We start from the raw sequence: 12010 nt of genomic DNA, 5'->3' as shown, positions 1-12010 counted from the left end.
TTTCCAAAAGTCTTTAGCTGGTCGTAAATTGAGTTTATATATCCACCACTGTCCGCAACTAATAGATCAAGATACATTGTCTTTGAGTTTGGAGACTATTTTCTTATCCTTCACCCTTCTGTTCTGAAACCAAATGGTAACTTGTCTCTCAGACAGGTTTGTGGCTGCTGATATCCTTCGCCTCTTGTCCTTGTTAATGAACTTGTTAATGGCATATTCATTCTCGAGTTCTTTAAGCTGCAGTTTTGTGTATGGCACTCGCTTCTTTCTCCCACGCCGGTAGACACACATATCGGGCTGGTTTAGTGCAACGTCCCCTATGGTAAAAGACATTATGTGAAAAATTAGAATTTTATTACAGGCTTTTAAACCTTAACCAGTACTTGTTGGGCACTGATTTCACGGGCAAATAAATAATGCGGAGTTGTTTACAGTTTATTATTATTTACACTGCCACATTATTTGCGCGTTAGTAAAGCACTACGACCTTGATGGACTGTCATCACTTTGCAGGCATGCATCGCTAGGGAACGTGCAGAACGTCGGGGGCTTTCTTTGGCCGGGGGGCCGAGGACAGGTCGTAGCTGGCAGCGCGCACACAACTCTCTTTGGTGTGTGTTTCCCGGGTTTGTTTGCATGTGGTTTGTGCCTCTGTGCACTCATTACTTCCAGCCTCTTAAGTGCTCTGGGGCCGTGTCAGTGGCCGGCCGGAGAGGCAGAGGACTGCAAGCCTTCGCGCACCGTCCTGCAAGCTGCTAACGCGAAAACAAAAGCAGCCGCCGAGGGAAGAGGCAGCAGGAGAAGGAGCCCGCGGCCGCCCTGGTGCCCCCGGGACGGGGACCGGGACCCTGGCGCTGGGCGGCGGGGGGGCTCCAGGGTCTGTCCCGCGGGGCGGAAAGCAGAGGGTGAGGTTTCCTCGGGGGTGGGGGAAGGAAAAAGGAAAATCCACCGTCCCCCCCGTCTCTCCTCTCTGTGCCTGTGCGGCGTGTCCACCTCGGCAGTCCGCCCCTGCGGCCCGAGGGGCGGGGGAGGGGACTGGCAGGCGGAGGAGGCGTGGGGGGGGGGTGCAGGTCAGACCATTTCTCTCCCTCTCGTACCTGGAAAGGACGATTTCCAAAAGTGTGAGCTCTGTGTCTGATCTTTGGCACAGTAAACCTGACTATTCCAGCCATTAGCCAGAGTCCAAGACTGATAGCCCTCCATTGAAATGTATGTTTCGTGTCTCGGTTCCCCAGAGCCAAACGTTGAGACCATGTCTATGTACCCAGGAACGTGCTGGTAGGGGGTTGTATAGCCCTGGTAGAAGGACACTTCCTTCGCCCTGGAGGAGACTTCATTGGCTGGGACACTCGTGCTGGTCAGACTGGAGACGTCCATGTACTTTTCCACAGGAAAGCCGCCAATGGAGGCATGGGGGGGAGACTTCAGGGCGTTTTGCTGGATCCCAACCCCGTGGGACATCCTGCAGCTATAGTATCCATTGCCAAAGTGATACCCATAGCCGAGCGCAGGGGCGGTGGCCGGCGCGGCGGAGCCTGGGCAGTCCTTGGCCGGGGGGTCGGGCCTCGCCGCCGCCCCCGAGCGCTCCCCTCCGCCGGCGTAGGCGAACCCCGAGGCGGCGGCGGCGGCAGCGGCGGCGGCGGCCGCTCGACCCGTGTGCGCAGCCCCGAAAACGGGCGAGGAGAGAAAATTACGGCACTGCCCTGGGGCTCCGCTGCCGCCGCCGCCGCCGCCGCTGCTGCTGTCGGCGCGCAGTCCGTCCATCTCCCAGCTCGCTGCTTTGCTCATGGCCTTGCACATCGCGGACGGCGGCGGCTCGGTCCCCGGCCGGGCATGATGCAAATGGTTATTTGCCTCCAACAGGTTGGATCCTGGCGGTACGTTTATAAAAACGAAGTCCAGGTTGGGAGGGGGGACGGGGGTGGGGGCGGCCGGCTCCAGATTAGTTTGCCGCAGGCCGGGGGGCTGCTCATAGGCTGCTGTCGAAACATGTGACCCTCCCGCTGCCCGTACTGCCCCTTTCGCCTAGCAGCCCCCCGGTTCGCACCGGCGGAGCCCCCCCCCCCCCTTCCCACCCCCGCCCCGCCGCCGAGCTCCCGCCCCGCCGCGGCCCCGGCGCTGGGGAGGGGTTGGGCGGACGGGCGGCGGAGATGCCCCTGCGGGCCAGCCTCGCCCCCGCCGCTTTCATCCCCTCTTTCCTCCTGCCTGCAGCTTCAAAAGGGCCAGGGAAGGACCATGAACCTCCGCTGGCACTTTTGAAGCCGCAGGCATGGGCTCTGGTCGAAGGCGAGGGCAGAGATCTGACCGGATCCCCGGGGAAGCCTTCCCCAGCTCATTGCTGTGTTTGCGGCAGGGTGAAGAAAACCCCAGCGCGGTTTTTGTATCCCATCCTCCACACCTCCCTCCTTCCCGGACATGTATGGAGTAGGAGGGCTTTGTTGTGGGGAGAAGGTATCCCCGGCTCCACTGAGCTCTCGGTCCATAGGAGATCCCTCCTTTAGCCCCCCCCCCCCCCCCCCCCCCCCCCCCCGATGTCGCTACCAGCCAGGAAAAGGCACCAGGGCTGTGTGCAGCACAAGATGCTAAACCTGGCATTCATTAGATGTGGCTTTTATACCCTTGCAGTGTCAGTCCGTGTCGTGGTAAGGCAGACTAGTTAAATCGCAGCATTTGCTTGTGCTGACGGCTGTTCTGGTGGTGACTACCCAATGCTGTGGCAAATCCTTCTGTCGTCTCTCTAGACTCTCCAGCTGGGTCGAGATGGAAGTTGCAGCAGTGCGAAGAGCTCGAAATAGAGAAAGCAGAGAAGACGAGTCCCTGCCCCTCTGGGCCGGCTCCTGTCGCTCCGCGGTTGTGTATTACAGACATTTAGCCCTGTCTGCGGCGGGGAGGGCAACAAGTTACGGCAGCTCCGCTGGGAAAGTCAGGGAAACTTTTCGCTCTCTGAAAAAAGTAGAGCTGGGGCCGTGTTTGCTGTCCCGAAGGAGGCTCAGGCGCAGGAGAGAAGAAGCAACTGCCGTAGAGGTGAAACACAGTGCTGACAAGATCTGGGGTCTGTGGGTGACTTCTCAGGGCAGGCGGTGGGCATCCCCCTGACTTCTGGGCTGCCGCGGGCGCGGAGGGGACTAGCAGTCTAGTAGCCGTCGGCAGTTTCTGGAAGCCGGGTGGAATGACAAAGGGTGCACATCAACAACCGGATGGCAAACACGTTCTAGAGTTCTAACCACTTAACTGCTATTAATCTTTCATAATCAGCTGAGTGAGCCAGACGTGATTAGGTGTTTCCCTCGGTTATAAATGGAGTCAGTATTTACTCTCAGAACATGAAACCATATATAATTAGGACACTTTGTAGAGGCACAAGTTTCTCATCCTTTTATTTCCCTGTATGCAGCTTCCTAGTGAAAGCATTGCTAACGCACTGAAGTCTTGAGAAAAGAGAGACTATTTCTCCGGACATCTTTCCATTTGAATTTCCATCTCCCGTTGTGCTTCCCATTGCCATAAATGCAATGAAATTTTCTTTCTCGTCACGACATTTTAAATAAGGCCGACGAAAGAAATGAGCACCTAAAGCTCAGGGATTCGGAGCTTGAGCTCCGAAACATCAAAACAAACCACGGTGCAACTCTATCCAACGACAGCCCCTCGGTGTCCTAGAAAACAGTTTCTTTGAGAGGGTTTACGACAAACAACAATTCTATAATGAGCCGTTTTGTGGAGGGTGTAGAAAACAGCACTGACTTGCACGGCAGGATATTATGCACACGAATAAAAATAATGAGCTCATAAGGCAAAGTCGGATCTCTGGGAGCATCCGCCCATTTTACAAGTGACAGGACACATCCTGCACCCCCGGCCCCAGGGGTAGTGCAGGGCTCCGTGCTGCCGCCCCAACCCCAGTCCGGAGCCACCCGCTGTCCCCATTGCCAGGGCGGGACAGTCCTCACCGAGTTAGCTCAGCTACAGGCAGGTCGATGTGCCGGTGTGGCCGGGCCTCCTCTGCGGACACTACTTGCCTTCCCGCGGAGCCGCTCCGCATTACCTATTGACACATTGCACGGGAATCTGGGTAGCACACGAAGTAGATAGCATCGCTGGCTGCGTTCTGCTCCCGAATAATAATAAGTGGGTTTTGGTTATTTTTGTTTCCCACTCCCTGAAATAATCTCATTTCCTCAGATACATTTGCTATGATTTAATGGAGTTAGGACTCCACTCAAGTTTTAGGACAGTCTTTTATTATTTGCTCTCTGTCTTCCGCCTGGTCTCTCCCAGGAAAAACAGTTTTTTTTCAGCTGTTTCAGGAAGTAGCTTCTCTTGTTAGTGTTTATTGCAGGGAGAAAAAAAAAATAGTAAAAGAAAAAGAAGGGGAAAAGGTCTTCCAGGACAAACGGAGAAGGTAAACTAAGAGAAAAAAAATCGGCTTATACTTCCCTCAAACCTTGCCCCGTGCACACTGCGTTCTGTTACCTTTTGACTTGCGTGGACTTTTAATAGCTAAACAGAACAGAAAAACTTTTATTTTCCTCTGCCCGAATTACGATAATGAAAAGCTTTAGCAGCAACGTGTGGAAAAATAAACTACTTTTCCCCTCCAGATCCGTGCCACAGTTTCTCATATCTGTATTTATTTCAGCCTTTAAATTTTCCATTTCGAGCCGGACGGAGAAAATTTTCTCAGGACTCTCTGCGCCCTGGCCCAGACGGAGAGCTGACGGGCGATGGAACATTGCGGGCGTTGAACTTGAGCTCTAAGGTCACGGGCGGTGCTGGCCGCTGCCTGACTCCCACCTCCCCTCTGAGGCCACACGGGGACCTCGGGTACTCAGACCCTGACGCCGACGCGACCTAGGACGAAGAATCGGCTGGGTCGCATTGCGTCGGGAGTAAGGCTTTATCGTTTAAATTGAAACCTGTTTGTGTGCAAAGGCAGCCCCAGAAGACATCATGTAATCATTAAGCCCGCAAAAGGGGATGTCCGCATGGGAAGCAAGGGGATGGACGGTGCTGCCGGACCCGCGTGACTCGGGACACACCGGGTTCGTGCCCTGTACCGCTGCAGGGGTGACATTTCAAGGAGAACCAGGACTGAACAGGAGGCAGACTCCCCGCGGGTGGCCCTGCACCACAATCTGAACCGGAGGGGAGAGTCGGAGCTGAGGGACAGCGGGGTGCGTGCCGAGGCACGTGGAAGCCGGGGAGCTGCACTGCCAGGCGGCCTGCGGCGGGCAGGGCAGGGCAGGCAGAGCCCGCGGCCCCGCTGCGCAGTGCCACCGCAGCGCCGCCAGGTGGCGCCGCAGAGCCTGCCGCCGGCGACGCCGTGGGCTCCGTGTTCCCCCCCGCCCGCTCCGCAGGGTCCGCCGTAGCAGCCCCGCTCCTGCGGCACCCCCCGGTAACCAATGCCCCCAGCCCCGCAGCTCCGGAACCCTGCAGCGCCGCCTGCTCCCCTCCGCGGACACTGTCCCAGAGACCTTGCGCTGCCACGAGTAGCTGCTGGTGCCCCGGGCCCCTGTTGGCAGCCTGCCCCGCCGGGGAGGAGGAATCAGATATTCGTGTCCGTTTTCCCAAGCACGCTCGGAGTCGTGAAAAGCTGACCGAGGTGTTGTTTGGCTGATTTCATACGAACTTCATTTCAATTAGGTTGCGTGACCTCTTTTTCCCAGCTCAGATTTAATAAACGAGCACTGAAATGTTCTTTGATGCCTTGAGTCATAGCTTCCAAGGTAAAAGCGCTAAGACTTTTGGCCATAGGCCTAAGCAGCCATTTAAACTTACAAGAACAACTGAGTAAACAGCGTCTGACAAAACCTCGCATATTTTGGCGGTCTCTGAAACTTCCTCCCCCATTGCTCACTAATATCTCTCTGATGCTGAAGGTTCTTTAAGCCGAGCTGTTGGTTTTGAAGTTCTATAAACATATGTTGAAAGATTTTTAGGCAGTGCTATTGTTGTGGGGGAGAAAAAAAAAAGCACGATAAACATCAGTGCGGTAAATGCCTCTAGTTTGCTGGGAATATAAATATCAGATGACTTGTTTATTAGTGAGCTGACAGTTTGGGGTGAACTGATTAACTGCATGGCAGGGAACAGTTTTGTTACCTCACATCTACTTAGTGGATTATTAACGTCTTTTATAACGTCATTTCCCTTGCATATGAGTGTAACTATATTTTAAGATACACTGTATATAACCTAAGATCAGTATTATTAAAAGGTGCAAAATATAACATAACACTAATAAAGATCATTCACAGCCACACTTGTGTGTAACTTATTTTTCTCACATTGGGGCTTTTCCTTTAGTCTCTACCATCCGCACCGAATAACATAAAATGCGTTCCCTCCTCTTTAGTGGTGCAGTAACATTTCTGGAGTGTAATGTTGTGCCGACTCTGGTTGTGCACATACAAGCACACGAGTGCCTCCGAGATGTGGCATCTCGTCTGCGGTTTCCGAAAGAGCAGGGGGAAAGATGCTCGCCCTGTTACAGCCCTTAAGAAAACAGACGAGGGCGCCAAACGACAGCAATAAACCTGGCCGCAGGCTTCCGCTCCTCCTCCCGCGGGCGCGGCGGGGTAACGGGGGCTCAGAGACCCCGGCCGGCCTGCGAGACACCCGGCTGCCCGCTCAGCCACGCTCGGTGGATGTAGCAGAGGGGACACCCTGCCCTCCGTCCCGCCGGGGGGGCAGCTCAAAGCCGGGAGACGGGGAGCGGCGGGTAGCCTGGGGGTCTACCCTCAGCTTGCGCCTAGCTCCGTTCCCTTCCGCAACGTTCGCGGGGGAGGAAAAGTTATTTACTTTTATCTGGGTTTGGGCCTGTAAAATGCAGGACACCACACTGCAGTCTAAATTTACGTTTCAAAGGGCTGACATAAAACGCTCCTTAATAAAAGGCTGGATTTTGCAAACAACGCCTAGAATGTTTCCCAAATATTTGGTGGAATGTTTAGGGAGACTTTAACACATTATTAAAAAAAAATCTGACAAGTATCCCATTTTAGATCTATGAATCATGCGCAAGAGTACAATAACTTAGGAGATGTATGTGACTAACATTAGCAGGAACAGCTCTCGCAAAAAAATCAAACCCGCATTTAATCACAGGAAACATTGGGGTGTTTCTCCGGGAGATGAAACTCAGCTTCTTAGGGTCTAAATACTAGATGATGTGGGTGAAAAAAAATCACTGCGAGAATAAAGATTGGGCAGCTACCGAAGCGCACTCCAGAGATGCTAACGACAAAGGATTTATCTTCGTTTAAATGGTTGCCATCAGCGTCATTATTACTAGCAAAGTTATCACTGAAGGGAGACTTTCCGACTGTCACGCCTGCCGAGCGCGGCAGCCCGTGTTCCCTGCAGAGCGGCACCCTGGAAAGAGCGGAGGGATGAGCTGGCTGAGCCACAGGTAACTTTGGAGAGAGGGTGCTAGAGGTGGTGTCTCTGCTAGCTCGAAGCCTGCGGGCACTAAACCCCCATCACTTATTTCTATTGTTATTTTTAAATTCTTTCAATGCGTAGACATTCCTGCCGGTGGGGAGGGAAGGAGGCGAGGGCTGGAGAGAAACCCTCCGGGAGGATGGAATGGCACGGCAGCGGAGTGTTTGAAAATCACGAATGCATTTAGTGTCCTTCTGTTATTTCCCCCCATCACACTGTACAACAGCCAGTGTTGTTCCAGAGGGGAGAACAAATCGAAGGCTAGCTTCATTGATAAGCAGGATTTTAAAACGTAAAAGAGAGATCGTATTTAAAGATGCAACGAAGAAAAATACTTTCGAATTATAATATATTAGATTAAAAACAAATATTTTAATTTCCAGGATCGATGCGCGCCGGAAGCAGCGGTCTTACAAAGTCTGGGTATAAGGTTCGCGCGTATGAGGGTTGCGTGGGGGTGTCAGGGTAAATTCCTAAATAAAAGTACTAATGTGGTCTGGAAATGGGAGGGAAGAGCAAAGAGATAACAGCGGCAGGAGGTTCTCAGTCCTCTCGTCCTCTTCCAGCATTTCCTCACTTTGCGATCTAAAATCCGCCTCAGAAATAATAATAAAGAAAAGCATTATCTAATATTTAACATGTAGTTCTGTCCGAGGACAAATGAGAGAGAAGCTGCATCATTAGGACCTAAAAGGCAACAAAACAAAAATCAGAGCATAATGATGCACCTAAATGAAGGGGGAAATGTTGCACAGCTCATTTTATTAATCAGACTGTCAATTCCACCCCAGAGGCCAAACCCCAGAGCAATTCAAGCAAGATCTGATCAAGCTAAGGACAAGAGCTTTACTCCTCACTTCTTGTCTTTCTTTCTTTCCACCTGGATATATTTGTCTGCTCTGAAGCCGCCTTCATTATCCACTGACAGGAGCTTGTATTTATTTGCTTATAAACCTGTTACAATAAATGATTATTCGAACAGCGTCATTCGTACCTTAATGACGAGCACCACTTTTTGATGAATGACATTTCGGGCTAGAAAGGATGTATGGGTCATTTTGACCAGTCATTCCCTCGCTTTGGCATCCCACAATTTTTACACCTCCCTCAAAAAGAGATAATAATATTTAGAGACACTTGCCGGGCTGAATGTGAATTAGCCCCTGCTGCAGCTCATCATTAGTACAGGACCAGCCCTGCAACTTTGACATTTTTTATAAAGCTGAGATGATGGAAAGAATAAGAAAAGAGATGATCCTGATGGAGAGAGGGCTGCACAGCCCTACAGCTGGCAAAAGGCTCTCGAATTTGTCAGACTCAGCTGGAAATGCGGTGCTGGAGGCCCTTGAAAATTCTCCGCACAGTGGTCGCCTCAGCCCGAGACTGACTGCCGCTTCCCTGCACAGCGCTATAGGGGACATCTCTGCCAAAGGCAAATTTGAAATAGACACTTTATTCAATCTTCAGCATCCCAGCAGTGAAAGCACCGTCTCCTCCGAAATCCCGCCTTCGGAAAGCAGGAAGAAAATCAACCTTTATTCCGAAGTTGCTCAAGAGGCAGATATGAACAGTGATGTGGAGGTGGGCTGCTCTGCGCTCCGCTCCCCAGCCAGCCTCACTTCCTCCCAGCTGAAGGAAAACAGTAACAAAGGTAACTCTCCCTTTATCATCTCCATCTAAGCCCCGCACTTTGCCAGCCGGCTTTAAAAAACTAAGCAAACCTACCACCACCGCCAAAGTTGCTCGCCTCTGCACGGGCGCTCTCTCTTCTGCGAAGACAGAGCTTCAGGCTGTAAAATATTATTGCAATTACAGCGCTATCCCGATAGCCGAGACACACTGCCCGGGTACGTGCGTGTGTGTGTGCATGCTATATAGATATATAACCGGAATATATGTGGGCATAAATATCCACCCATCAACATTTAGGGAAAGCTTTTTCCTCATTTTCCCTTGCCCTTTTGGAGCTCTCCGCGCCTCTCGAGCTGTATATGTATGTATATACAGACATAGATTAAATTAGAGAGAGGGTGGAATGCGAGGAAAGTGCTAGTATTTGTCTGTGTGTGTTCTGCTCTGTGTATATGCAACGTGCCGTCTGTGTCCACCTCGGGTAATTGGGCATTGTTCACTTTTCCTTTGCTTGTAACAGGGGGTTTGAAACAGCCTTGTCTCCTTCCCTGCACTTTGCGGGGCATGGTGACGGACGGTGGTGTAATTGGGGAGGGGGAGCCAGGTGAGCAGTGGATTTCCTACGGGCCACAGTGCATGCCTTTTTTGTCAAATGTGCCAGGGAAAGGAAGGGGTCCTGGACGTAACTATGGAGGAAAAAAAAAGGCTCTTATGGCTGCTTTTATTTCTTAAGTCTCAAACGAAAATAAGAACTGCAGTGGAAGGAGAGAAAGACAGCTCCGAGCCCTGTCTCCTCGCAGCCCGGAAGAGCTGCACCAGCCCAGGCCAGCACCCTCGCCCGCTCTCCCCAGGGCTCGGCCAGCCTGCAGTCACCAGCCCCTACCCCTTCTGCTGAGAACCACGGGGTTATAAAGTGACTCAAAAAGAAAATAACCAAATCTTTCCCAAACAACCCCCCAGACTATACCCTCATCCCCTCCCCAATCCATCTTTATCGATTCTATCAGGAGCAGTGATTTGTAAGGAGGGTGGTTGGCCTGAAGGACGGGCGCCCAGGGCCGGGTCCTGCTCGGCCCGGCCGGGCTGTTGGGGGCCGCCTCGTTGTCCGCTCTCACCCATACGCTCGCCCCGCAGGCTACGCGGAGAGCAGCTCGGCACCTAGCACGCCCGCCGCCACCGTCCCTTCCACCGCCGGCGGCATCGGCAGCCTACACAGCGGCGGGACGCTGGGCGGCTCGGCGGCGGGGACCGACCAGGTGCGGCGGTACCGGACCGCCTTCACCCGCGAGCAGATCGCCCGCCTCGAGAAGGAGTTTTACCGGGAGAACTACGTGTCGCGGCCGCGGCGCTGCGAGCTGGCCGCCGCCCTCAACCTCCCCGAGACCACCATCAAGGTACGCAGCGCCCCGCGCAGCCCCGCGGAACCCCGCGCACCCCGGCTCCCTCGGGCCGGCGGCCGGCTTCTCTCCGGGGTTGAGGGCCCGCCGGGCCCTTAGGTGCACTCATCCCTTGTGCTCGTTTGCTGCTCCACACCTAACACTTTTCGTTTGCGTTTTAAGAAGTTATTTTCCTCATCTTTTTTTATCGCGTTAGCACATTTTGTAAAGAGAAGAGGGGAGGAAAAATAAACGCAGCTATTAAACGCGGGGGGATGAGCGCGTCAATATCTTAAAGACACAGCCCTGCTTGGAGGGAGGGGGCGACTGAAGGGGAAATGTTTATTCAGACCGAAGGGTCCCCCCCGGACCCAGGGGCCTGACTGTGCCCACCGGTCCGCTCGGGCAGGGTCACAGGACACAGGCAGGAGAGAGGTCTTCTACAAGCGGTATGGCCACAGGCCGCACCGCCTTGGCGCTGGGTACCGGTGAGTGCCCGGCAACGGGTGCGGTGGGGTGAGGAGTGGAAAGGCGCTGAGGCCGGACTGTGCTTGTCTCCCCGCGCAGGTGTGGTTCCAGAACCGGCGGATGAAGGACAAGAGGCAACGCCTGGCCATGTCTTGGCCTCACCCGGCCGACCCCAGCTTCTACACCTACATGATGACCCACGCCGCTGCCACAGGCAGTCTGCCCTATCCCTTTCACTCCCACGTCCCACTCCACTACTACCCGCACGTCGGGGTCACCGCCGCAGCAGCTGCCGCCGCCGCCTCAGGGGCAGCCGCCGCGCCCTTCGCCACCTCCATCCGCCCGCTGGACACCTTCCGGGCCCTCTCGCACCCCTACTCCCGCCCGGAGCTGCTCTGCAGCTTCCGACACCCCGGCCTCTATCAGACACCGGCCACCGCCGGCCTCAATAGCAGCGCGGCCGCCTCGGCGGCGGCGGCGGCGGCGGCAGCAGCAGCTGCGGCGGCGGGGTCGGGGCCGCCGGGGAGCTCGGCTCCCTGCTCCTGCCTCAGCTGCCACAGCAGCCAGACGGCAGCAGCGGCGGCGGCGGCGGCCTCGGCGCTGGGCTCAAGGGGCGCCGCCGCCGCCGACTTCCCCTGCACGGCGGCGGGGCAGCGCTCCGAAAGCGGCTTCCTGCCTTACTCGGCCGCCGTGCTCAGCAAGGCCGCAGTCGCCTCGCCGGATCAGCGGGAGGAGGCGCCGCTCACCAGATAACTACCGCGCCCGGGCCCGGCGGCGGGGGGTGTTTTTTACAGGGGTCAGGGTTGGGGGGGCGGGCCGGGGAGACCTCGGCCTCGGCCAGAAAGTTCCGTCTATTTTTTTATTGCTGACCGGCGGGGAGTGCGCTCCGCGGATCTTGCGCCCCCGCGGAGGAGGCCCCGCGGTGCGCGCTGCCGTGCAGTGCCCGGTGCCCGGCTCAGGGCTCCGCGGGGCTGCGGGCGGCAGGGCCAGCGGGCGCAGGGAGGGTGATGCTGCGGAAGGGAATGTGTTTCTTGGTTTTGGTTTTGTTTTTTTTCTTCCTTTTGGTTATTATTTCGGTTTGAGTTCGACAA

General features: G+C 54.8%; 2 protein-coding genes across 2 annotated transcripts; one reads left to right on the top strand and one right to left on the bottom strand.

Moving 5' to 3' along the window:
* On the bottom strand, positions 1-1788 carry HOXD13 (homeobox D13). The gene is made up of 2 exons (XM_057423817.1): positions 1098-1788; positions 1-317 (listed from the first exon to the last, which is right to left on the bottom strand). Exons 1-2 carry the CDS (start codon positions 1786-1788, stop codon positions 67-69), a joined length of 942 nt encoding a protein of 313 aa, XP_057279800.1. The 3' UTR covers positions 1-66.
* A 6882-nt stretch (positions 1789-8670) lies between these two features.
* On the top strand, positions 8671-11672 carry EVX2 (even-skipped homeobox 2). The gene is made up of 3 exons (XM_057423620.1): positions 8671-9094; positions 10210-10469; positions 11019-11672. The coding sequence occupies exons 1-3, from the start codon at positions 8671-8673 to the stop codon at positions 11670-11672; spliced, it is 1338 nt and encodes a 445-aa protein (XP_057279603.1).
* Positions 11673-12010: the final 338 nt, after the last annotated feature.

The sequence above is a fragment of the Pezoporus wallicus genome, unplaced genomic scaffold (genome assembly GCF_028554395.1).
Source record: "Pezoporus wallicus isolate ANWC-B61680 ecotype Strahan unplaced genomic scaffold, APGP_CSIRO_Pwel_v1 contig_1181, whole genome shotgun sequence".
NCBI lineage: Eukaryota > Metazoa > Chordata > Aves > Psittaciformes > Psittacidae > Pezoporus > Pezoporus wallicus.
This window is presented reverse-complemented; position numbering and strand designations above follow the sequence as displayed.

Excerpts from the sequence above, each read along its gene's own strand:
- EVX2 (XM_057423620.1), top strand. The coding sequence starts at position 8,671 with ATGATGGAAAGAATAAGAAAAGAGATGATCCTGATGGAGAGAGGGCTG. Across the intron at positions 9,095-10,209 it reads GAAGGAAAACAGTAACAAAG|GCTACGCGGAGAGCAGCTCG; the intron begins GTAACTCTCCCT and ends CTCGCCCCGCAG. Across the intron at positions 10,470-11,018 it reads TCCCCGAGACCACCATCAAG|GTGTGGTTCCAGAACCGGCG; the intron begins GTACGCAGCGCC and ends CTCCCCGCGCAG.
- HOXD13 (XM_057423817.1), bottom strand. The coding sequence starts at position 1,788 with ATGAGCAAAGCAGCGAGCTGGGAGATGGACGGACTGCGCGCCGACAGC. Across the intron at positions 318-1,097 it reads TTGGAAATCGTCCTTTCCAG|GGGACGTTGCACTAAACCAG; the intron begins GTACGAGAGGGA and ends CTTTTACCATAG.